This window comes from Acyrthosiphon pisum, chromosome A1 (genome assembly GCF_005508785.2).
Source record: "Acyrthosiphon pisum isolate AL4f chromosome A1, pea_aphid_22Mar2018_4r6ur, whole genome shotgun sequence".
NCBI lineage: Eukaryota > Metazoa > Arthropoda > Insecta > Hemiptera > Aphididae > Acyrthosiphon > Acyrthosiphon pisum.
The window spans coordinates 76,836,514-76,864,316 of NC_042494.1; the positions used below are offsets into that span (position 1 = coordinate 76,836,514).

A 27,803-nucleotide genomic window follows, 5' to 3' on the forward strand; every position below is an offset into this window, starting at 1 on the left:
AAAATCAAAAATGTGGGAAAGTCGATTTCAAGTAGACTTGATGACAAATTCAAATCTGTTTTCAGAATTCTTATCGCTTCATTAGATCAATTGGCACATTTGGCAAAAAAACGTCTAAAATACTATGTCACGAGTGTGTTAGACGAAAACAGAAAATCACGGTATCGAATCCCCTTAAATTTTAAAACACGAGTAGGTAGGTGATTCCGGGGATTTCCTTTCACAACTTGGTGTTAACCCGAACTTAAAGAAAAAATAAGGGATTAGTTTAAAGAATACTGAAAATTTGCATAAAATAATACCAGATGCACACCGGAGGTTTGGCGCGATTGTCGATTTGTGTCCGACCCTTAATCGATTAATAATTGTATTATACCATCAATAATTATGCAATTGATTTAAAAAAATAAATTTAATGAAATTCCTGGAATAATATATAAAAGCAAACGGTTCTCATGAAAACTAGAATTAAGTGACAAAAACCGGATGGACGGTACAATTGAACACGAGCCCACGTCCAAGAATAAACGATTAAATGGCCACAGGCAGCGTTGCGGTCGTGCGTTCGTTACTAACTTAACCTGTGGGGTTCCGTGGTTGTATATAAAAATGATTGTACATTATTTTGTACCTAATTAATAATTATATGTTTTTATTTTTAAGTCGTTTGGAGCCACGACTAGGTTATAAATTATATGGCTTGCACAATTATTCAATAATATCTAAATTTTATAATAAAATATGTTTAAATAATAATTAAAATCGGTTATCATGTACCAATACAATAACAGCTTAAATCATACAGAATAATTCACCAGGCATGTGCTCACCACTATGTTTTCATGTAATAATGAAATTATTCAAATTCCGATTTTTGAAACTTAAATACAATTTTTGAAATTCTTGAATTTTATTTGTACTACTTAAGGCTGTCCTAGACGACCTCTTTTTTTTATTTAATTTATTTACCAATTATTTTGCCACAGGACTCCTTAAATGGTACAAAAAATTACAAGAATTTTAAAATGCCTATGCTCCTTAACCTTAAGTATATTTAAGATTCTAAAATTAGATTTTGAATTACTTACTGCATTATAAAAGAAAAAAAGGGAATTCAGTATTCTTGGTGAATCACTCTGTATTATATTTAAAAAAAATCATAATATTATTATTTATTACATTACTAGTATCGTAATACTTTAGAATTTATACATGGTATTAAGGCTATAAATATTATTATTATTATGCAATATCAAAATATTAATCAGACAAAATAACAGTGATACATTGTTAAATCTAATTATTAACAGACTAGTCTTTAAAATAGAACAGAGTGAAACAGATAACTCTTTAGGATATGTACAATTAAGTATAAATTAAGTTGTTTTTTTATTCTATCCATCATGGGCGCTGCTACTATATACTTGATAATGATTTAGAACAATTATATTCACAATACCTATAATTTGTAGTTTTTATTTTATATATTGTCATCCAAATTGAATTGTAAGTTGGCCAACTGGTTGTATACATCTGGTAAAAATGTGACCGGCCTTTATTATAAAAAAACATCTTTAACGGGTGGTTTTAACTATTTTATGCTTTGGTTATAGGCAATTCTTGGTTATGGATAACTTGTTTACAAGCAAACTGAACTTACTGCACATTTGCTGATGTATTTTCAAAACTTTTCTAATTTTTATTGTACATTTTATTTTATTTTAATATACCTACTATTTTAACTTACCATGCCATCATCTAACATACACAATCAAACCAAAAAGGAGTTATCTTTCATAGGGTATACTATCACATATAACATCGGCAAGTCACTTATACACATTGTGTAATAAAAATGTCTAAGGTATAAGCTTCAATATATTATTATTATAAACTTTGGTGATTTTTTATATTTATTTGTATACAATATAATAATATCTCACAACTAAAACAATTAAAAAATTATAATATTTACCTTAAACGTCACGCAAGTGTAATTGATGATTGGTTTATCACAGGTTGTGAAACAGACGAATGATATTGCATTATTACTTTGAAATGAATGTCACGAAAACATTGGTTCTTTGATGAAGAACATCTGAAAAAAAACTATTATTAGGAATTTGTTATGTAGGTGTCAAAACATAGCAGTATTAATAAATTTGGGTAATTTTATATAAATTAGATACCACCTAAAATGTTATGAATGTATGTATATACCTATTTTTCTTTAATAGTCATTACTTTGTCAAAACACATAGTATTAGCATAATACAGGATGCATCCTTCCTGATATCCTCTTACTTCTTAAGGTGTCAGAGGCCTACAGTTATAAATACAGTTTGTGGGACAAAAATATAAATTTTGATAAAATAATAAAACGAGTTTTGTTTGAGGCAAACAAAATCCTGTGGTTGATTATCTAGATTTTATACGGTAAATAAAACTGCCTTCATGTTTGAAAAAAATTAATAACTGAACTATATATTAGGAATTGGATTTGAGTAGATCGGAATCGTAATATTCTCAGTCCATTATACATACCCGAGTACACACCTAAAACATATGAAATATACAATTCTTGTTGTATACTAAAACATTGGTTTTCTCATTTTTTTCAATAAAATGGGAAATGTTTGATTTTTTTTACTTTTTACTATTTCTACTTTATACACCTAAATAATAAATGATTTAAAAAAAAATTAATTTATAATTTTATTTTATTTTACGTATTTTTAATGGAAAGAAAAAAATTTTAATATTAAATAATAATGCTGTATTATATATTATATAACCTAAAAATACTAATTAAAATAAGTCAATAAATAACCAGCTGTAAATATTGTCCCCAAAGCAAGCCAGAATTGTATTTAATAATTGGGCCAATCTATTGGTGGAAATTTGTTAGCAATTGAAAAATACCAAACGAGCATTAAGAAGATGCTATACACATATACTGTAACAGTCTTTGTAAAACATAGCAAAAACTGTTTTTGCGCGGTTAAGAACCATACAGGTTGTAGTCCAAACTAAGCAACCCAAATTTCCCACTATAAAGAGGAAAACATTTAGTGTGCCGTATAGTTTATTTTTTCGGTATCAAAATTAAAAAAAGTAATTCAAGTTTGAAAATAATAATAATAATAATAATAAATGTTTAAGAGCTTTTTTTTCATATATGTGATACAGAATAACCTAAAAACATTGTTGCACAGACAATGTTTTCTTTTCTTAATGTAAAAATTTGGTTGCTTAATTTGATTTACGGACTGAGAAGTTTAAACCTGCGAAAAAAATGAATGTATTCTATGTTTTACATTTGTAAGACAGATACATCACATGAAGGTGTAGTGTCCTCTTAGGGCCGTTCTTACAATGTCCGGTAAAGTGTCGGTTAAGTTTAACCGGATATTGTAAGAACGGCCCTTAATAATACAATTATTAAATAAAATGTATTAATACTATTATGAATTTAATTTTTACTGTATATTATTTACTTTTTTAACCCTTTAAGTATATAATAATCATTGATGTAGATACAGTTATGTAAATTAGTATTTATCATAGAATATTTTATTGATAAAATGGATTTAATAATATAATTACTTAAACCAGTGTTTTTATATACTAAATGAGAAGACCTTGGCATATGTCCTCTTCTATCATATATATGATCAATAGTTTTTTTTTTTTGCTTACCCGATTTGTGCATCAAAAAAATTATAATTTTAAATTTCTTTGCGAAATAATCTGCATTAAAAAATGTATTTTAAAGATTTAGAATATATACATAAAAATAATATTTTATAATTATTATTACAAACTAGACATAATGCACAATCCATATAAGATAATAAAAAACAAAAATAGTGAAAAATACCTAATGAATAAAAAATATGAAACTTCTGTCATTATGAACATATTATATGCAAAATGAGTTAGGTAACTATAATTATAATTTCTAAATCTTTAACTGTATTACAAATTTAATTTAATTTCCAACAATTACATACAACATAATACAAATATTAAGAATCAAGATGTTTCACAATATTCAAATTCATCTATACGGATGCACACACTGAAGGGGGTGAACTCAGAACAGACTACATCCTACAAAGCGAGTCAATTAATCAGAAATCAAAGTTTTTTCACCTATATTTTAATACTATAAGGAATATAGGATAGTTATAAATTGAAAGTGGTAATTTTGTACTTAAGTTGGTAGTATTTATTTTGGACTCTGTGATTGCTTTTTGCACTTTAATAGGTGTAATATAATTTTTTTAAATTATGATAATAATAATAATACATCTATGGTTCTTGGACACCCTCCCATCTTGAAAATTCCTACTATAGTTCCACTGTAAACACAGAGTATATAATATTTACAATATCCTTATTTTAAAATAAAAATATTACCTATATTAAATAATAAAATGTGATCCAGAAAAAACATCCATTGATATTCAATAATATAGTATATTATATTAGAAAAACAATAAATGTTTATGAATTATTATGAATCATATATAATAAATTAACAATCATCCGGAAGATGATATATTTTACCTATCTACCAACTTTCTACTATGCACAATATAAGTGATTTTTTTCCTATTACCAACTGCGCCAACTTGTCCTAGTATTATAATATTTTATAAGCATATTTTCATATTGAACATTAATGAATAATGAAAAATAGCAGATTGTCATTAAAGAGTCGGTCGGATGCCGATTTTCAAAATGTTCTACAAAATTAGTTGTCTCCCAATGTAATTTCTAATTTTCCACTTATCTACTGTCCATTAACTAGAGGAGAAGAGTGGTTAGTATGGTGTATTTTATAAATAAAAGTGACGTCATAAGAAATTTTTGAGCCTCAGAGAATTGATGGTTTTTGATAACTGTTTTTTATCTGAAAGAAGAAGACGTTCTATAACCAACATAGAACTCTGGTTTTTAATTAATATTAAAGAATTGTATTAAATAATTTGTAAAATAAGCTTAAAATATTACAAAACTGAGTTAAATGAAGGCTGTAGCATATTTTCTTCTAAAAAAACTTGAGTGTTTCTACAGGACAGGATCATAATTTCCATAATGTATTTTTGAGGACAAAATTACATTAACAGTAAAATTTAGTCTTCTTAAAGGTATAAGTAAAAAAAGGTAGAATCGTTATATATAATAATAAATAATAAATAAGATTTACTTAAAAAAAAATGCAGTATTATATATTATATCATATAATAATTTAATAATTATGAACACAAATAGGTTACCTACAGTAACAAAATTAAAAATATTTCAAATACTTACACTGCTAAAGTTGAAATCAATCAAAATATCACAGATGACGTAGTTAGACTTGTTATCTGAAATAAAAATAAAAATAACCTTTGAACATTTATTTCTTTATTCAAACTACTAATGATTTAGATACGAAAGGCCCGAGTGACACAGAAATATAAAATAAAAAAAAAAAATCCTCAACAAATATTGTTTTGGTGGGCACAACGAGATAACACACAATAATAATATATCCCACACACACAACAATATAACCACACCAAGCATAATGTTTTAGCATAATAATATTATATTTAAAGACGCACCAGCTAAGGTATCCGTTGTTATTGTGCTATTACCTATAATATTATAATATTATGTTTTGCACGGCTCTCAATGAAACGAAAATCAACATAGGTAAGTCTACTGTGGTATGGGCGAAAAAAAATTGTAAGCTGAATTTCGACGAACTAAAAATGCAATTAACGTGCAATTTACTCTAGACTACAACGACGGTATGGAACAATAACCATTATTACGCACGTTTATAATAACCTTTATGCAATCGACGTGATTACACCACAAACTCACACTCACTCACGCACAGGCACGCCGTGTGTTCTTTGTTTAATCATCTTTGTTTCCATCTGTCATTGGTCACTCGTAACGTCGTAACACACACACAACACACGCGGAGGTCGTCAACGGGATAATCGATTGGGGAAAGAAAAATTTCATTTCGACTATTCAGAGATGATCACGACCCCCCAGGGGGGAGGGGGGGTTAATGGAGTGGCTGCGACCAGAGCGGCCGTCTGCAGACACGATGATCGCACTATATAGACGCAAACACGTCGGAGAATTATTATCATCACAGTCACATCAACACATTATTAGGTTCCAACGCAGACGGATGACAACGTGATGATAACGGGTAAACAGAAAACAACGATGCGCCCACAGTTTACATACGCGGTGACTTTGACGTCTTAAAATACACGGCAAAGCAATACTGCGACGTCGGCGATTCGAGAGGAAGTAGGCACGAGCCAATTTTGAGTGTACCCACACGGCGGCGACCGAAACACACTTCCTAGTTACGCGTTTGATATTTTATACAGAACAACAATAATAATTATGTATTACAATAGGCAGGTGTCCGCCGCCACGGACGAGGGACAGCCGATGACGGGGTGAGCGAACGACGAACACTGTTCCGCGATCAAATCACCAAAAACACAAAAACTGTTCGTCGCTATGATAATAGCCACCACGGTGACTACGCAGCCATCGGGCGCTTTTAACCTAATTTGCATCAACACCGTCGACAACCTAAAAGTGGCTATGAGTGGGCGCCGCGGTGAAGGGGCGCAGGTGTTGGCCGGGGGGGGGGGGGGGGGCTGGAAGAGAAATTTTCATCGTATTTTTCCGACGGTAGAAAAACGGGTTCCAATCCAACCGAGAAACGGAATAACTACCGACGAAACAACGGCATGATTACATTTAAGGGGAGCAGGACAAACGACAACAATAACGAGTGCGGCGACAATGGATTTATTTATGTGGACCGTCAAGGACGTGCGGCGTAGTGAGTTGGCCTCGCCACCGCCGCCTCTTCCGTCGTCGTACCCGTCGTATGGGCGAAGCACTGAAAAGGTCGTATTCTCGGCGGAAAAAACCGAGGATTGCGCGGTATGGAATACTGCGACGACGGAGTGGAGTGTCACCGTTAAAATGGCGAATATAAAAATTAAATATGTCCGCCAGCGCGGCGCCTTGCGCGTACGTGTAATTAAGGTACTCACCGATTTCTCTCCTGTCCGCCAAGTCCGTACGACGTAAAACGTTTTAGCACTGTTCTCACTCGACAACGAGTAAATTTACTTTATGATGGAACAACAACAAAAAAAAGAGACACTTGCGACGATTCCGCCTGCCGAAACGACTGTTCGGAGCGAGTGCGCACGGCGGAGAGTAACGCGGCGATACGTATAGCACTGTAGCGTCGATCGGGGAGCGGAGAAAAAACTATGCGTACATATATATATCGCCGCGGAGCCACGCAACACTCGTTCGAACTCGTCGGGCGAAATGACGACAAATCAGAAACGCGTATGATATCAGTGGTGTGGCGAACGGTGGACGGGACGACGACGACGACTTGCACACGCACAATAGAAGGATGCGCGTCCGGGCGTGCGCACACGCGCGATGACTCGTCGTTTTCCGGGGTGGGGAACGGCGAGCTCGCCAGTCGCCGACAGTGCGGCCGCGGACGGGGAATTTAACGCGTCGTCCATTTGTACACACCACACACACGCGTTCAACGGCGACTGGTGTTGGTAGTGACGGCTGTGTTGCTCGAGAGGAAAACAATATTATTAGGAATTAGGATACAAAGCTAACTATACCAACTAAGAATTACAACAGTTGTAATCTTGTGGTCTACAATGTACGACAAGTCGAAAACAGCTATTGATGGAATTGGGGGAAATAAATAAACAGGACGGGAAATAGCCTTGGAGAAGATGATAAACTGATGTGGCCTTTACATTATTATTTATTATTAAGCTGCTCGTGCACTTTGTGTGTGTGAAGTGTCGACGCGCATATGAAGACGATCGCCCGCAGCACACTGGCATCGTTCGTAAAAAACGCGTTGCCAATAAGGCAACATTTTTTTTTGCGTCGTGACGTTCTCGTCTGTTCAAGGGCCGATATCCCAAAAACCTGCACACTTCATATTATACGAACGGTTTCCCAGAAGTAGAATCGTTCTACACATATGAGTCATTGACTCACACCATACGGCATACATGTCATTATTGTGACGGAAAATCAAAAAAAACTCAGCGTGATCGAAGAATAAACCTAATTACTTAAAGATACATTTTTTTCATTTCTTCGACTTGTCCAAAACCGATATCATGAAAAGAAAAAACACGATGTGAAATCCATTGATTTTTGACATAATATTATGTCCAAACATAACTAACTATCAATATCGGTCAAATCGCGACATATTGATTTATCATGAAAATTTAATTATTATATAATATATTTATACACTTTGCACGCATGACATCATTACTCGCCGCGTCACGAGGCGGCTTTGTTCATTTGTTATTGTTATTGTTGTAGTAGTCCTCGTAATAGCAGTAGAGTAGTGGTAGTAGTACTACCCATATATAACCCGCGCCGGTTCGTTTCCGCGGTACACGCACACACTTATACCGTTGCAGTATATTAATGCGTTTTGTCTTTTCCTGGTACTGAGCTGCTGATCTCGTCCGGTTTTTTACCGACACGCGGCGTGACGTCACACGAACACGATTCGCGTTTTTGCGCTCGTGTAGTCGTGTGTGTGAAGGGCAAGGGCGCGCATCAGGCTACGGTAATGTGCGAAACTGCGAACTGCGGAAACGTGTGCCGATGCGCAGTGGCGGTTGGACTACGCCGTGGCCGTGGTTGTCGTCGCCGTCGTCTTTGCATTCGTATGGTGGCTTCGGCGAATTTTAAAAATAAAACGTCCGTGTCCGGCGGTCATCGGCACGAGCGCGTCTCCCCTGCGAGAAAAACATAAATAATATGTGAAAATTTCGTCACCGCGAACGGACAATAATAAAAAATAACGCGCAGCAGTCTGCGTACAAACGGAAAATATTGCGTTATTATTTATTTATACCTACGACGTTATTTTATTCCTCTATGTCGAGCTCGTAGTATTTTTGTTCTTTTTTTTACATATTATTTTATTGTTTCCTTGTCGGTTTGTCCCCGCACATTTGTAATGTGCGCGTTTTTAAATAATTCATCGTAGAATAGCCATTGTCCATTCCATTGGTCATACGACGATTCTCGCAAGGAACGAGGAAGACGTAACTCAATTTTATTTTTTATATTTGTTCAGTTTTTTTTCCTATATCGACCGACGAAAACTGCAAGAAACCGTTTTTGTTCATTTAACCCTAAAATAATAATTACCGTAAATAGAAAAAAATCGAAATGCATAATATAATATTATTATAATTTTACTCTAAAAACTTTAAGGACCCGCATAGTTGAACAATGTACTTACTAGATACAATATTAAATTTAAAATATTAAAAATATTATAAAACAAAAAATATGCTTTTAAAAAACACTTGATCAATCAATGAAATTTCATGTGATTGTGAGTAATATTGTACTATTGAAGTCTGGGGATAATTTTTCTTAAGTTCAGTGATTTTTTTTCAGGGATTTTTATTCCGCAATGCACTGTCTGTAATCTGTATATTATTATAGTTCAGTGCATTTACTGTAAAATTATATTGTACAATGATTATTTATTAATCTTACCAATATACCGACATAAATCGTTTTATTGTGATGCAAAGCCCCCCACGGTAACCCCAATAGTTTAATATAAAGCGTGTACTGTACTACTGTAGTACTGTGTAGTACCTACGAAAATTTAAATGTATTTTAGCCTCTGCCACAGAGAGAATAAGCCTTTTTGTTTTTTCAAAAAAGAAATCTTTTTAATAATATAGACATTATACAATGAGTAGCTGTATAGAAACTAGAAATATTATTACGTATCTATAGGCCATATGCTCATATTATGGCCATATTATAGTGAAAATAAAAACCTTGTTATATATATATTTATACTTATTAGTAGATAATTTGTATAATTTATTACATATTAGTTACAAATACATATCTATAAAAATAGTAATTAAAATTATATTTATCTAAAGTAGCATTTAAATAAATAAAATTTTTTTAAAAAACCAATTGTCTTTGATAGGTATTGCCTTTTTTACTTTTTTTTAAAAGGATGCTACACTCACATCAGCTGTTATCCCCGTCTTACAAATGCGTTGTTTGACACATTTACGCTCAGCAGTTCACGTTTAGCTTCATTATTTTAAAAATTTGAGTGGACCAATCTCTTATGAAACTTGTTAACGGTTGTTTACGATAATTCTGTTTTTAAACGAGTTATGAGTATTTTCAAATTGCGTTATTTTATTAACGCTATACCGTTAGTTTATAAACTCGGTAAAAAATTGAATTGTCGTAAAAACTGTCATATGAACACAATGAATGTTCATACCTATAGGCGCAAATAGGGGGGCTTTAGGGGCTAAGCCCCCCAAAAATTATCAAAGTCAGGCTTTAGCCCCCCAAACACTATTTGCGCTTATGTAATATGTTCTTACCATTATAAGTTTCATAATTTAGGGGTCGATTCACTCACATTTTTAAACTAACGAAACTAAGCGTTTACTGCTTAGCGTACATTTATTATGTTACGCAGTGTATATGACGTTGATAACAAATTCGAGTGTAGGTAGTGGAGCATCTTAAATTTATTTTATATTTCTAATACACGTTTTGGGAGTAGTTATTCCGTATTAGAAAATTATAGGTTCCATTTTATTGGTGTGTGAAGTGTGTACCATACCTATAGGCTATAAGTCCTAGATTTAGTATATTAGTAGGACAAAGGCATCCTAAAAAATAATAGGTATGTATTTCAAATGTATTATTTTTATTTTTATTATTTATATATGTAAATATCAGTGTTTTTCATTTCATGTTTTTTTCCCCCGTTTGCCAACAAATCATTAAGTAAGGAATTCATTAATTTGCAAAACTAAAATAATATCTTGATTCCCTCAAAAATTAGATTTTCTTTTTAAAATTCATCATTATCAATAAAATAGAAACATTAGTTATATTTCCGTGAAGACTTCATTGCGCATAATATTTTTCTTAGGTACATCCTAACATAAAATATAATTTTACATTTTTACGAGATGTAGAAAAAAAAATAAGTGTATAATATTATAAAAAACACATATGAGTAGAGTTATCGGGACTAATTGTTGCACAAAAATGTTCGTATTATGCAGCTAAATTTTTGTATTCCTTTCAAAAAATTTATAAAACATATTACAATATTTGAAATAAAAAACTCAAAAATAAGTAGGTACATATAAATTATACCATATAAATGGTAAAAAAAATTATTTATACACGGGTTTACTAATTCGAATATAATATGAATAAATTGATTCATATGGACATTATTGAATGTTCTAGGCATTTTGAAACTATATGTGGAGGCATTCGTGTAGCAGGTGCATAGGCGCAAATAGTGTTTGGGATTTGGGAGGGGGGGGGCTAAAACCTTACTTTGATAATATTGAATAAGCTTAAAACAAAATGCAGGAAATGTTTAGAGGGCTTAGCACCTAAAGCCCCCCCCCCCCCGCTATTTGCGCCTATGATTATATTTCCCTTAATCATTTATATTAATAAATATATGTATTAATAATAATAATAATTGTAGAACACCAACTACACCAAGTATAATACGATACATCACCTGATACATCTAAAAAGAAGTAGTAGATCACCTGTAACAGGCACGATTCTACTGGGTTATAGAGGTGCAAATATAGAACGGACGACATTATAGCTCAAACTCAGATTTTGATTCTGAAAATATTCCTCCTAACAACGGTAATAGGTTTTATGGAAAACAAGTATACTCGTATACTTCTATAGCAGGACCTTGGGTTTTTAAAACGTTTTTTTTTTTTTTTTGTTGAACGTCGAGATAAAGCTACATTTATTCCAGTAATTGAAAAAGAAATACTTTCAGGAACAACAGTCATGTCAGATGAATAGAAACCCTACAAAATTTTACAAACTAAAAGGTCACAATCACTTGACCGTAAACCATTCTACAAATTTTGTCGATCAGTTCACAGGAACCAACACCCAGACAATAGAATGCATTTGGTCACAAGAAAATACTTTGACCAGTGCAGGGCACTCTACATCGGGAATCTTACATCGTCATATAATTGAAACATGGTGGAGGACAGTTAATCCTCAACATACTTTTTCAACAATTTTAATTGATACTAAAAATTTTTAGATACTGTACTTGGAATTTTTTTTATTTGTTGACATTCGAAGAAAAAATGTATGATATGGCGTAATAAAAAATATATGTTTTTTTCAAAAACGAATAACTGTAGATACATGAAAATTTTACTGAATGTTTATTTTATCAATTCTTATACTTGATAAAATTTTCAAAATATTTTGACATGTTTTGAGCTGTTTACAGACAATTTCATATTCCAATTTTTTATTTTTTTTTCTATGAATATCAATAAAGTTTTATCTGTTGTACCAAAAAGTGTAAAAATGTAATACAAGGCTCCTGATATTTTATTACAATAGCAGTTGAAAAATATTAAAAATGCATAGGCACAATTTTTTTTTTTCATAAGCATTTAAAGATTGAATTTGGACAAAATTTATCAAATTTCAAATTGAATGATTATTTTGTAGTTAAAAATTTATAAAATGTTCAACTTTTATATCTAAGGATTGAAAATTTAAAACAAGATTCTACGTAAGTAGTTAATTCTGTTACCAAAAAATCTAAAAAATACATAAGCACAGTTTATTTTTATAGTAATTTTAAGTTTAGACGAAATTAGATATTAAAAGACCTAGAATAACTATTTTAGTTATTTCGTTGTGACTGTACATTATTATTTGTAGGTACTTGAAACTTCCTAAGTATACTATTATATATATATGATAGTACCACAGTTTGTTGTTGATGTATAACGTGTTATAAGTACCTACCTAATGGATATTGTGATATTCCTGTGTATATTATAGGTCAATTTTTATTATATTTTTTATATAAGTATATAATATGTGTTATACCTAGACTGACATACCGTTTCCGCTCAGAATCGTTTTTCTTTTATAGTGATATTATATCATTGAATTCAAATTTAATGCTATCCATTATACAGTGATCCACTTGTAACCTACTGTACAGCAGAGCGACATCCACTTACCCACCTTTTTTACTGTCAGATCTTATATTAAAGTTATCATTTCTAATATCATCAAATTTAAAAGTAAGAATATATAGTGCATCTTATAGAATATAGACTTTTAATGTGAGAAATTAACAATTTAAAATAGTAATACTTTTCATAATAATAACTCATTTAAAATTAAAATATCAATAAAATCCAATGCGGTGCATTAGATAATATTCTCACATTTAACTTTGATTATAGGTTATATAAGTTGTTAGTTGCTCATGACAGGTACAAATGTACATTATATAAACATTTTATAGTGGTTGATCCCTTCTGAGTCATCACCATAGTTTAAATAAATAATTATTAATCAAATACCTAATAGTATTTAACAATCAATATAAGTGTTTATATATTATTATTTTACAAGTTACAAGTTACAATAGCAAAAATAATTACAATTCAATTGTTTATATAATAGCAAATAAATGAATCTATTAGGTATAAGAATAACAAAAATAGTAAGTTACAAATGTATAATATGTACATTGTTATATTTTATTTGTTCATAACATCAACATCTGTAATGAAAAAAATAATAATTAAATAATTTTGAAATTTGTGTAATTGGATATTATAGAAGAAATAAAGGAGTAAATTGGGAATTAAAATCATTTAAAATTAAAATAATTAAGATACATGATGGTATTGCAATAGTAGAATAATATTGTGGATGGATTAGAACAGAGAATGAGCTATGATCAGTGGCGTGATCAGGAATTTTTAATGTGATGGGGGGATGAAATAAAATTGAAAGTTGCCTGATCAAAATTGAGAAATAAGATAATTACAATAAAAGTAAGTTATATATATATTTTTCAAGTGTCCATGGGGGATTGAACCCCTACCCTCCTTGATCAAGCCCCTGGCCTTGACCACAATTAAATCAAAGTATGCTTGTGTAAACTAAAAATAAATTATGGTTCAGTTTATATTTCTACATAACTAAACAATCTAGTACTCAGATAGAAAGGTAAGCTGACATGTTTTATCCCTAATTGTATTTTCTTGAAATGTGAGATCTTCACGATAAATTATAAAATTATATTCACATGTTCTGATCATTCTCAGATTAAATGAAATAACAGTTTCTTTAAAATTTAATTTGAGAATGTTGACTATTTCTGCTCATATTTTTTTTTTATATTTGAATATATTAATTCACCATCTATTATTTAAAGCTATGTTGAACCCTCTGGTTAATTCTACAATACAATTTACATATAATACTAAGTAATAAAATGTATAAGTACACTAATAGCAATATAGTAATCTAAATAATAAGTTATGAAAAACTGCAACAATATAAAACATTATTAATGAAAATTATTGTATAGCACATATTATAATATATATTGCATATAATATTATTATCTTAATTATTTGTACCTATATTGTATATTTAATCAATTTTCATTGAACCTGGTGAAAATAAATGACTTTTAACGATATGTTTTCTGAACACTTATTTCATTTTTAATAAAATAAAATAGGTAATCAATTGCATTAAGTTATTTAAATTCAAATAAATGAGTCCAAAGAGGTATATTTTCTTTTTTTTCAAATTTGTAAGTATATAACTATATAATATTGCTAAGATAATGTACAATTAAGTTCTTATTGTTGAAAGCCAGAACCAGAAATGTATATTATTTAAATTTATACACATTATATATGATGTAACATCTATTTAAACAAACAAAGTACAAACAATGAGACCTAAATACTTCCTTCATCTTCATTAAAGCTTTAATAACACAATAATTATCGAATTCCAAATTTTGTAAGAGGTAATGAATACATTGTTAATATAATTTAGGCTATAAAAATTAAATAACATGTTGTAAAAATATTTCCAAGGTATATATTTTAGTAGAGCAGTCATACATTATTCTCCCTCAAACAAATTTAAAACAGAGAATCAACATTTTCAATATTATAATTTAAAAACATATGTATATGACGATGTTCATTCGTTTTTACAATAATCTGGTCTCACTTATAATATGGGTTGATTCATTTCGGCCTACTATAGGCCTAGCCCATTCTACAAATTCATCTATTAGAACTGGCCATGCTCCTTCTTGGTCATAATCTGTCATTTCTTCATCAATAACACAAGCAAATTCTAATAAAAGATTCCACGTATCTCTAGGTATTGATTTATTGTGGTGTTCCTAAAAAAAAAAATAGTAATTCATAAAAATTTAAAAAACAACAAAATAGTAACAATTAAATTATTATTATTGTATGGTATGATATTCAAGCGTTACAGACTAGATACATTTATATAATTCACAAAACAATATTATATCTAAAGATTAATGCTAAGGTATTCCATGTTGTCAATAGAAAAGTGTCTATCGCACATTAAGAGCATGACCAGTTCACATGAGAAAAAGGTTTTATATGGCACACTGGTCATGCTCTCAATGTGTACAGGCCGCAGAGTATACAGTTAGATGTCAAATGTCCTTATCCATTTGACCGCGTTGTTCGTAGCTTCGTGGAGTTCTTCCATTACTCTGTTAAAGGCATGGAAAGGGCAATCACTTATTATGTGGAAGATGGACTGTAATCTTGGTGATTTCCATTTTCTATTTGTAGAGCATCCCACTGGAGAGACCATATCCTTTTTTTTTTACGTGGTATTGAGGATCAGAGCAAGAACCACGTTAGCATCACTTTCGCTCCGGCCTCGATTGTTTATTGGCATAATAAAGCATGAATAGTGAATACATGAACAATATACCAACACAATGCATGGTTATGCCCCGCTGCTACCTGGCAGACTTTCCCAGCGGTCGCTGGTGTGTATCTGTCTGCCAGGGGCTCAAGGGTTAGTCAGGGGGAGTCAGAGGGGAGCAACCATATCCTGTGGATAGCCAATAAGTGCTACCGATTCTTGACCAGTTGGCTGTAATCCAGGAACCGGGATATCCAAACTATGAACTACTAACTAGGCTGTAGTTAGAGTTCTGATAATCTATTTTCCAATCATCTATGCAATCATACTAATTTTCAATAAGTTTGATTGTTGTTAAATCCACAGGTTTTCTAGATTGTAGGCTAAGGTGCAGATTTTTCATGTCTTGGTGTAGTGGAAGGGATGTGTTAGATAAATATTTTGATGCAGTGTTTTTACGCCGAATATGTGGTGGCAAAATGCAAGGCTGGGCATTAACCAGTTAAAAAGTTAATTTAATTTAAAATTTTTAACTGAGTTAGTTACTTTTGGCTTTTCATTAACTTAACTGTTAACTTACTAAATTTCTTTTTTAATTAACATGAAATTAACGAGTTAATTTTTTTATTTTAAGAAGTAAGTTAGGTTAATTTTTTTTTTTTTATTATTTAACTATAGGTATTTCACTATTTCAGTCTATTTCTTTTTCATGTCAAAAAATATGTATCGTAAATTGTTTAAAGTTAAAAAATGTATATCATTTGAATCTAACTTATATGGAAATACTGTACAAAGTATAAACACTATAGTCTATAATTTAGTTTTGGGTTGGAAAAAAATTAAGTACGCTAGCGTTGTATAAACAAATTAACTTTTTTTTAACTTAATAAAAAGTTAACAAAAAGTGTGTATTAACTTTTAACTTAACTGAGTTAACCTATAATTAAATTAACTTTTAACTTTTTGTTATTAGTACATATTAACTTAACTTAACTGAGTTAAAAAAATCATTAACTTGCCCAGCCTTGGCAAAATGTTGCAAAGAACTGGGAGCCATTCTGCTGGCGTTGATTGAACAGTACCAGATATAGTAGAGTGATTAAGTTGAATATCAATCTTCTTTTAATGCAAAATTTATTAGCCTTGCTGAAGAGACAAACTCTGCAGCAAAGTAGACTAGCACTAAGACCGATGTTCTTAGTGTAGGCATTGATGCTCCCCGGGATAAGCCAGATACTTGTGAATGTTGTTCCAGGTTATGAGCTTAGCTGCAGTGTTTTCGATATGATATTTGAAAGTTAACTGTCTATCAATCATAACTCCTAAGTACATTGGAGACGGATCATATTCAAGCCATTTTTCCATCAAATTAAAATTTGATGTTTGTGCCATTAAATTAAATTATAAGAGTAACTTGTGTTTAAAGAATTATTACATTTAAATACAATGAATTATATTATTACACTATTAGACAAAATTGATGGTGATTTTTAATTAACAATCCATTGCCTTAAATCATTAATTTAAAATTGACTCTCGCATAATATTTAAAACAAAACCATTACCTATTATAAATTATAATTATGCACAGTTTTAATTTTTATTTAAAACACTTACTCTCAGAAACTGGCACCATAGATCAAGGAACCTGAATCGGCCCACAAAAATAATGTTCCAGTAAGTAATAGCCATATCAAGGTCTAGACCTTTTTGACCTATATTCTTAGCATAATTGAATGTAAAATAGTAAAAATCTTTGAATTTTGATGGTTCTGAAAGTTCTTTTTCTATTATTGGTAATCTATGTTTTAATTTCTCTATTGAATCAGACCTAATAAAAAAATAAAAATAAATTATACATTTGTAATTTTTTCACATGTAATACTATGTTAGACTTATCCTACTGATAAACCAATTTTTGTATTTGTTACTAAACAAATAATTACTTGTAAACATACTAATTCATTTTTAATACTATAGGTACCTCTACAGACATAGGTATAAAATCATACAGGGAAACTTTGAAATAACTCTCACAAAAGTAAAAAAATGTGTTTCGGGTTATATGCCATCCATTAAGACTCAAAGGTTGAAAATCTAATTTTTTGATATTGTTGGCCATTTGTACATAAGCATTCCAGAACTCATATACTGACATGGTGAAGTTGCGTGAAATTCTAGGTGAGCTGCACTCAAATAATTGCTATTTTTGTAAAACGCTTTTAAACTTCTTAATGTTCAATCAGAACAAGCATTCAAAAATGTATTAAAAAAATGGAATACAATTTACTTTTTGTAACTATTTATTTTTATTTTTGTGAGTTATTTTAAATATTCCCATTACCCTGGAAGATTTTGTATACAATGTTGATCAAATAAATAATATATCAAAAGTAGGAAGGATAAAAAAGTATACTATAAATAACAGTTAGTAGAATTACACACACCAACTACTGGCACATCACTGATTCATAAGTCTTAATAGTATCATAAAAACTTTTATACACTCCTTTCTGGCATTCGTGTTCTAGGTGCATGTATTATAAGGTTATAGGTTGAGAAGATAACATAATTGTGTTATACATACATATGAGAAAGGAAGTCTATGATTCTGTGTGCCCCCCCCCCCCCATTTTAATTCTAAATGAGAAAAATAATGAGACTTGTTTTAAAGGCGTTTAAAGAAAAGCAGAATTGCAGCAACTGAAAATGTTAAATAACTTTCCTAATTTAATTTAAAGTAAGTTCTGCAAGAAAAAATTGAATAATCATACAAAATGAACAAAACAGGTTTATGAACCATTATTATTTTATACTTTACATATTTTTATAAATATTATTTAGAATTTATGTATTTGTTTACCTACGTTTAAGAGAATATAACTTTAGCAGATAGTTGTAATGAAGGTATTGACTATTAAGGTAATGCCACTAAACCCTGTGAGGTGTACACAAAATTACTTCTTATACCTCTTACTTAATAAAATAAAAATATTTTCTCAAGGTGTAAAAAATAAAAATGTCTAAGTCTATTACTTATCAGTGGTATCTGAGGGAAATTGTCTTAGATTTAAGCAATGACTTTTAAGATTTAATTAGTAGAAATAATTTAAAAATACAGTTTAGTCTTAATTTTAGCTATTATGTTTATATTATAATAAATATATTATTTTACCCCATTTTACTCATTCCATTTAAAAATTCTTGTTTAGTAAATTCACATTGAGCTGCTGCTTGACATTTCCAAGCAATTATGAGCACTAATATTGAGTCTGGAGGTAATTTGAGTTCATCCAGCAAACGCATAACACCTTCAACATTAATTTTGCTCGGTTCAGCTGGATCTAAAATGATACATAAACAACATATACCAACTAATCAAATGTAATCTTGTACAATTAATTTTACTGTTAATTATTAAAATACTTAAATATCTATTTGTAAACAAAAAACAAGTACAATTGAGATACAAAAAAGTTTTTACGATTTAAGAAAACTAATGCCTGTAATTTTAAATATAATAAATAATTTATAATTTTACCACGATATCTATTATACATAGCCTCCAGCTTTTTTTTATCAACTACAAAACTTAATTGAGTGTTGATTTTTACAGTTTCATATTCATGTGGATTTTGAAAAAAGTTATCTGATGCTTGTTCTAATTTCCAGTCATTTTTGGATAAACAAAAAATTGCAACACTTTCAGATGTCTGTGTGAATGACATAAATTTTTTCACTTTATCCTTTTGAGATGATTTTAATTTGTTCTGAAAAATAAACAAATTAAAACAAGGTAATGAATGGATTATACACCATTTATGTATACATAGGAACAAATAAATAAAAATGGACTATCACAAATAGAGGATTATAAATTAAAATTAAGAAAATTAATGAGTTTAAAATGGTCTCATACGAATAACTTAATCTATTATTAGTTACAAAGGTCGCTTACCATTTCGAAATAATTGTTGACTATAAATTAATGTTATATTTTGCAACGTAAAATTGGCGAAAAAATGTAAGTGTCCGATATTTTTGACTCACGTTTAGACATTTTTTTTTTTATTAATCACCATCCGAACTTATACTGATATTAAACAACTAAAACAACACATTGATAAACATTCCAAATTAAAGTGGCTGATGAATATTTGCAAATGTTTAACAAAATAGTAACAAAAGAAAACAAAAAATATTTTTTACGAACAAATTTTAACAGTTCGAGTGATAATCTCTGTAATATTATAATCGTTCATAACAGTGTTGGCAAAGAGATCACAAATTGTTTTGTATGATATTCGCGTTTGAAATATTGTTAACCTGTGTATGACTTCACATAATCATGTCTTTATTATTTACCATCCCACATTCCTTACATATACTAATCTATGCCACATTCACACATAGATATCTATGCATTCACGCATATTATTATCACAAATTCACACTTCACAGCACGGTCTTTTAGACCGTGTTTCACAGACGTAAACAGACAAAATCATTAAGGTGTGTAATCGATAAAAAAGACCAAGGAAAAAAGAACACGGAAAAAAAGAACAATTTTTAAAAATATAAAATTATTATTACCTATTAATCACCATTCACCGGCAACATTGCAAACCTACAAAAAAAGTATAATAAGTCAAATTGTCAATACATTAACATAAACGCTTCGTTCTCATTCCTATTCAAAATTGTCTATAAATCAATCGACATACATTAAAATATAATAAAAAAGTTTAAAAAAAAAAATGAACTAATGATAATCGATTGTAAGTATGAATCGATTTTTTATATTTTATTTTAAATTTCCAATAATTAGCATTTAGCTCTAAAACTTGTGATATTTTACTTTTTGAATTTAAATCATTGAGTTTAGTAATGAAAATCTCAAAAATGAACTTTTTAACAAGCATAGATTGAGAGAACTCCTTGCTTCTACATTATAGGATTTTTTTCTGTCAAACCGCTCAATAAACCATATTATTAGAAATACAAAAATGTATTTTCATAGCATTTTCCATACTATTAATATTTGATACTCCTTATTTATTTATTTTTTCAATAGTCAATTAATATATAATATATATATATATTTTTAAAAATTGTTCTTTTTTTCCTTGGTATTTTTTTTCCGGGATTCAAATTGATCATGTTATAATTATTAATTTATTAAATCTCGTAAAATATATAATAGTTGTTTTTTATATTATTGGTATTTGTTTACCATAAAGACATAAACCAGTATGTTATTAATTTATAATATTTACATATAATTATTTATTTATACTAATCAGCTATTATATACATTTATGATTTAGGTAGGTATACATAGTTATTTTATTGATGTGCATGTTGGAAATATTAATGTTTATGTTTTTCTCTCTTATACGCCCAAACAGAAAACATTTAATTTTGATTATTTAACTGAATTTCTTTCTTTTTGATCTGAGTCATCTGACATATAATGATCAATAATATTGTCATTGTCATTCAAAAAGATGAATACTTTTCAAAATAGTAAAATTAATGACTCCGTGTACAATCTGTGTAGATTTTACATTACAATAATAAACAATGATTTATTTTTACGTTAAAAAGAATATTAGGAACCATTTAGATTGTACCAAGGTATACTGGATAATATGCATAAATACATAGGTAATAAGTACATAACTACAAGATATAGATATTTTTTGATTCTGTATAACTGATAGTCATCTGTTGCAGTGTCGGCCTGGCACACAAAAGGCCCATGGATCAGTTTTTTTAAGGGGCCCCATCATGAAATACAACATTTACTTGACATTTTGGGGAAAAAATTCCCACCACCTTTTTTCCTTTAAAAATGCATTTATTCAAATTCTGATTTATAGAATTATTTAAGTAGGTATACCTAAAGACACTATATTCAAATTCCTGATATTTTTGGTACTAATATTAGAGTGTCCTGTGGCTATACAAACTTCTATTTTTCAAATGAGAATCCCCTTGTTTACTGCAAATTATTTACCGGATTATGTTCTTGTAAAAAATGTAGATGTATCTAAATGTACGTCTAAATGTATCTAAATGCAGAAGTTCAATTTTAAATGACGCATTTTCATAATTATGTACTTCCACCACCACTACCACCACCATCCTATTTTTACTTATAACAAAGTATTATGATGTTAATAAAATGTAATTCTGCGCCACAGTCACGGGGTGGCACCGCCCCCTTTGAAAAGTTGACGCAACTGCGTCAAAATTGACCACTTCGGCTCGCCACTGCCTATTCGTAATATTATTCACGTAAACTTTCAAAAGTAAATGTAAAATCTTTATTGTTGTTTAATATTTTATTAGGTATATATACATACAGGGGCGGACTGGCCCAGGGTGCTATACACCAAGTAGCACCCCGGGCCCCCGTTCGTATTTATGATCCGGGCCCCGGATTATCACAGTCAGGCCCTTTTTTATTTGACTCTTATCGTAATGTAGAATAGAAAGATAATTTAAAATAGAAATCTACAATATTCTGTTGTTATAATATTTATAATATTACATCGTGTCATCGTATCACCCGTGTCTACGTAATTAAAAGAAATATAGATAAAATAACTGCATAAAAGTAAAAATTTCATTGAATGACGGTTATATATTATTATAATTACAATAGGTATCTATATATTTATATATCTAGTTAATATAATTTAGTTTACTAAATCTCTTACGTTAAATATAAGTACTTAGTAGGTACATATAAGAAGAAAAAAATGTGGAACCAAAAAGTTAGCAAATACCTATATTTATATGCTAGTTGGCAGATAATAAGGTTACTCAAATCCTAATTTATTTTGAAGTTTATTTGATATTTTAAGAATATAATATACAATGAAATGTGAATTTTAATTAAAATATTTTAATTTTAAGTTATTTCTAGTCACAAGGTATATGGACATATGGTACCTACATCATGGTAGCATGACTTAATATTAATTTGGTGAATTAGGTCTAAAATAATTCTTGTATTAGGTATGTGTTTTTTAAATGTTTTCTGACCTTCTAGCCATTTTTTCAATAAATCCGTTTTCACCCTTGTTAAATTTCCTATAATTTAAGGTCCAGTAGGGTTCTATATGGTATAATACTGGTATAATACGGTAGTATACAAAACAAAAATAAAATACCATATTTCAACATCTTTACAAATAAGCAACATGTTATTCTTAATTTTTTTATATATTTACTTATAAAACTAAGGACTCATTCCTAATTTAGGTAGATTTGAAAAAAAATTACGGGCCCCAAATTAATTATGCACCCCGGGCCAAAAATAGCCAGTCCGCCCCTGTATACATATAATTGGTATAAGTAGAAGTCTGAAGTATAGTATTATAAATCATACATATTTTTGTATGTAACATTTTCATGATCGCTGAATCCAATAGCGGAGCCGCTGCAGTAGGGTGGGTGAGTGGGGCCCTCGTGGCCTCGTCTGAGCCAATTGTTTTTAAGGAGAGATAAAAACCTAACTCAACTTGCAGTACCTAACACAATTAATCCAAAAAAACCTCCTCCTATTTATTACTTGAAACTTGTACTATTATAATTTATAATGCCCTGTTCACACTATAATAAAAGGCAAGCATCTGGGCCCTGTAAAGAAAAAAATGCCTATAGGTACGGTTAAATATATCGATAAATACTTTACGGGGTTCTTACTCCATACATAGACCAGGCATACGCCAAACAAATAAAAAAAAAACCGCTGAGTGGATGGCACTCCACTGTACAGTCAATGATTAATGAATTATATTAAACTTGTACGAGACCCTAAAAAAAATCGAAGGGGCCCCGGCCGCGTTCGCGGCTCAGCGGCCATGGCCAGGCTGACACTGATCTGTTGGATTAGGGTCTAAGTCTTGAGACCGTATACGTCTATAATATACAATTAATAAATATTATTATTTATTAATTATTCAACAGAATTTATTATTTTTAGAGGGTACCTACTACCTACTACCTACTCTTGTACTATGCTACGTACCGTCAAATGCTATATACCTACCTATAAAAAAAATGTACTCAAATCTTATACTGTAAGTCTCCAATATACTGTATATTGTATATTTGTATGTACATATAATGTATGTTAAAATGTTATTCAATTTTATTACGGAAAACCGAAAAGTACACCGTACACGTTACTTGAGTTATTGACATTATCAATAAATTATAACGACCATACAAAAATGACAAACTATAGTCTATAATAGCTATATAGCTATTATACCGGTAATTTACCGATAAATATCCACCAAGACCCGCAATAATTTACTTTTAGATATTAATTCATTTTAGTCTTTGTTGTATCCTTCCCCCTCGCTGTGTCAACTATCAAGCACTCAAGCCACAGATTTTTTAGACCGCCAATTTAAAAAGAAATCTCGGCGGTCCATAAAACACAACACGACGTTTTCTGGGATGACGTATACACAGAATAACAATAGTATATAAGTATATAACCATTGATTAGAAATACCATTTATAATCTATGATATTATAACGTATTAAAATACTCGACAATGAAGATCATGAGCAATATATTAAGTAAATTTTAGTTAAATAAATTGTTATTAATATGCAGTAGGTATGTACAAATAGTAGACATTCCTGACCTCTTTTGATAAGTAGCTCTTTAATCTTTACGTAGGTAGCATAATATACTACGCCAACAAAATACCTAGAGCCTGTGGAGGTAGATAGCATACTCAGTCCTGTAAAGTATTTAAGTAAAAGTATTTGAGTAAAAGTATTCAAATACTTTTTTAAGTACCTATTGAATAACTTTTTAAATACTTTCAGCATGAAGTATTTTGAATGGTATTTTAAATACTTTTTTTTGTATTAAATACTTGTTGGTATTGAATACTTTGGTTTTTTATTTCGAACATTTTATTTTTATTCGAAATAATTGGTTGGAAAATATTATTGTCAACTACAATAATAGAATAATAGTTTTATTTAATATTCTGTATTTCTGTGTTAGCCGAAGCCCAAAGGTTTGTGAAAACCAGATTTCTAAAAAAAGTTATTGAATATTGAATAACAATATTCCCTTTAAAACTATTATATAACTATTAGATTACCTACTACCTATGTGTTTATATTACGATAGTTAGAAACCCACTTTAAAAACCAAAAGTATTTGAAATACTTTACAATTAAAGTATTTGGGTAGTATCTTAAATACTTTAAAAAAATGTATTTGAGTATTTACTCAAGTACTTTTTAAAAGTATTCTTTACAGGACTGAGCATACTGCACGAGTACGAATTATTATATTATATTAAGAAAATTATTATAAATTAAATTATCTTTCATAATTATTAATCATAAAAAAAAACTGCAGGTGAGCTTGTTTCTGCTGTAGGTTTCGAGACGTGTTTCGTCGAGTGTGTATTGTGTATATAATTATATACTTTTTCATTGAGGATTAGATCACTAATGAATAAATTTAAATTCAGTTCAGCGATAATGAAAAAAACATTGCAGGCACGACTGCACGAGTCATTGCTTAAGTGTTGTATATAGACACTATAGGCAGCCGGCAGGTATACGGTGGTATACCCATGATAGTATATATCTTTTTTCATGGGTATTCCCAAGTGTCAGTCTGGCTCACTCGGCTACCCAGCGATTTTCGTGGGGCATTGGATTCACAATATGGGAGGAGGCTCATGGCCAAAGTGAATAGAGACTTATTCAAATTTATAATTATTATTTACTTATTTACTTATTTATTTATTAAAAAAAAAAACTACTAACTAGATCTCGTTCGAACAAATTTTCAGTGGAAGTTTGCATGGTAATGTACATCATATATTTTTTTTTGTTTTATCAACCTCTTATTTTAGAAGTTATGGGAGGGGGGACACATTTTACCACTTTGGAAGTGTCTCTCGCGCAAACTATTCAGTTTAGAAAAAAATGATATGAGAAACCTCATTATCATTTTTAAAGACCTATCCAAAGATACCCCATACGTATGGTTTGGATGAAAAAACATTTTTTAGTTTCATTTCTAAGTGTGGGAACCCCTCAAAATGTATTTAATTTTTCTATTTTTGTGTGAAAATCTTAATGCGGATCACTGTATACACATACTTACCAAGATTCAACAATAAAGTTCTTATAGTTTCGGAGAAAAGTAGCTGTGACACCCGGACGGACATGACGAATCTAAAAGGGTTACGTTTTTTGTTATAGAACCCTAAAAACTAGAGGTGAGACACCGATATTTAAAAATACCTGTATTATTGATTGCTGTTCGGTAACTACCTATATCGATAACTAAGTATAGCCAGTATAGCTAGGTACTGTAGTTTTGGTAACTACTAACCAGATATACCAACCAATAACTAGAGGTACTATAGTATCGGTAAATCTGTGTCTATACGGACAAACCGATAACTTTCGTTGTTTCAGTGAAAAGTTACAGTCTTTAAGGGGATTAGATACCGTGATTTTCTGTTTTTGTTTAACACACGCGTGACATGGTATTTTAGACTTGTTTTTTGCCAAATATTCCAATTGATCTATTGAAGAGATAAGATTTCTGAAAACATATTTGAATTTGTCGTCAAGTCTACTTGAAATCGACTTTCCCACATTTTTGATTTTAACTTCTCCAAAAATTGAAATAGCAGAATTTTTAAGTACTCTTTTTGAATATGACATTTTTAAGAATTTGGGGATAAAATATGGGAAAGTCGATTTCAAGTAGACTTGAGGACAAATTCAAATCTGTTTTCAGAATTCTTATCGCTTCATTAGATAAATTGGTATGTTTGGCAAAAAACACGTCTAAAATACTATGCGCCCGTATGTTAGACAAAAACAGAAAGCCACGGTATCGAATCCCCTTAAAAGCACTCTTTAGTTGCCAGCGTGTGACCCGTGTAGTTCATAATTTTCATTCACAAGCTCACAGTTACAGGGCCCAGGGCCGGCGTTACAAATTGGAAGCCTATGGTTTCATATTAGTTTAGCTTTAGATCGTTTAAGTAACCAACTCAATACCTAATTACGATTTACATTGTTTATCCTCTTCCATAGGCGCAAATAGGGGGGGGCTCTAGAGGCTAAGCCCCCCCAAAAATGTCCATAGCCCTCCCAAACATTTCCTACATTTTGTTTTAAGCTTATTCAATATTACCAAAGTAAGGCTTTAGCCCCCCCCCCCCCAATCTCAAACGCTATTTGTGCCTATGTCCTCTTCAATGTATCGTAAATATTAAATATTGTCAAACAATTTTAAATTTGTTTATAAATATAACATTATATTTTAAATAAAGGTTAACCGTACAGATGTCACAGAACTAATATTTCAACTGTAGTTTTAAAAATGTTGTCTTTTCAAAATAATTATAATATTTGTTCAGTAATGATCGCTTTTCTGAAGTGAGCTCCATTTCTGCGGGGTTCTGTGCAAGTGCACAGGTTGGCGAGATTGTACCGCCCTTGCGCCAGGCCTGCACAGCTACGTTGTGTGTCATGTGACATGTAGTGTCGATCAAATCGTGATTTATGATTGGACGTTACTTTTTCGGTATCATGTAAAAACCAAGTTGCAACCGAGTATACCAAGAATTGAATACCAGTCGTAACCATATAATAACCAAGCCCTCGCACGACACGACACACGACGTAGCTGTGAATGCGCCTTTAGTTATAACCATATAGTTACCACACCCTCGCACGACGTAGCGTGAATCCGGCCTTTTAGGTATAACTATTTCACGAGTAGAGCATAGATCTGCGATAAAGTTGAATAGTTGAATATTATCTAACCTATTGGCTATTTGGTATCTTGTGGTACAGTGGTGGTCAGTGGCGTCCGCAGGGGGGGGGGG

General features: G+C 30.6%; 2 protein-coding genes and 1 non-coding gene across 4 annotated transcripts in view; all 3 read right to left on the minus strand.

Moving 5' to 3' along the window:
- Positions 1-7,285, minus strand: part of LOC100168509 (AN1-type zinc finger protein 6-like) — a 13,314-nt gene extending 6,029 nt beyond the window's left edge. Inside the window, 3 exon segments of the mRNA NM_001246051.2 lie at positions 1,976-2,098; positions 5,323-5,378; positions 7,098-7,285. The gene's annotated coding sequence lies outside the window, so the exon portion shown is untranslated.
- A 7,537-nt stretch (positions 7,286-14,822) lies between these two features.
- On the minus strand, positions 14,823-20,106 carry LOC100166431 (DCN1-like protein 1-like). 2 transcript variants are annotated; one of them, XM_008183046.3, is made up of 5 exons: positions 19,853-20,106; positions 19,436-19,664; positions 19,070-19,238; positions 17,512-17,725; positions 14,823-15,385 (listed from the first exon to the last, which is right to left on the minus strand). In XM_008183046.3, the coding sequence occupies exons 1-5, from the start codon at positions 19,853-19,855 to the stop codon at positions 15,188-15,190; spliced, it is 813 nt and encodes a 270-aa protein (XP_008181268.1). In that variant the 5' UTR covers positions 19,856-20,106; the 3' UTR covers positions 14,823-15,187. The 2 variants fall into 2 exon arrangements, with proteins under 2 accessions (XP_008181268.1, NP_001232956.1); NM_001246027.2 differs by lacking the exon at positions 19,853-20,106 and having other exon boundaries at positions 19,436-19,813.
- Mir3048 (microRNA mir-3048) lies at positions 15,579-15,639 on the minus strand. Its single transcript, NR_040227.1, has one exon. It is a non-coding gene; the product is annotated as a microRNA mir-3048 (primary transcript).
- Positions 20,107-27,803: the final 7,697 nt, after the last annotated feature.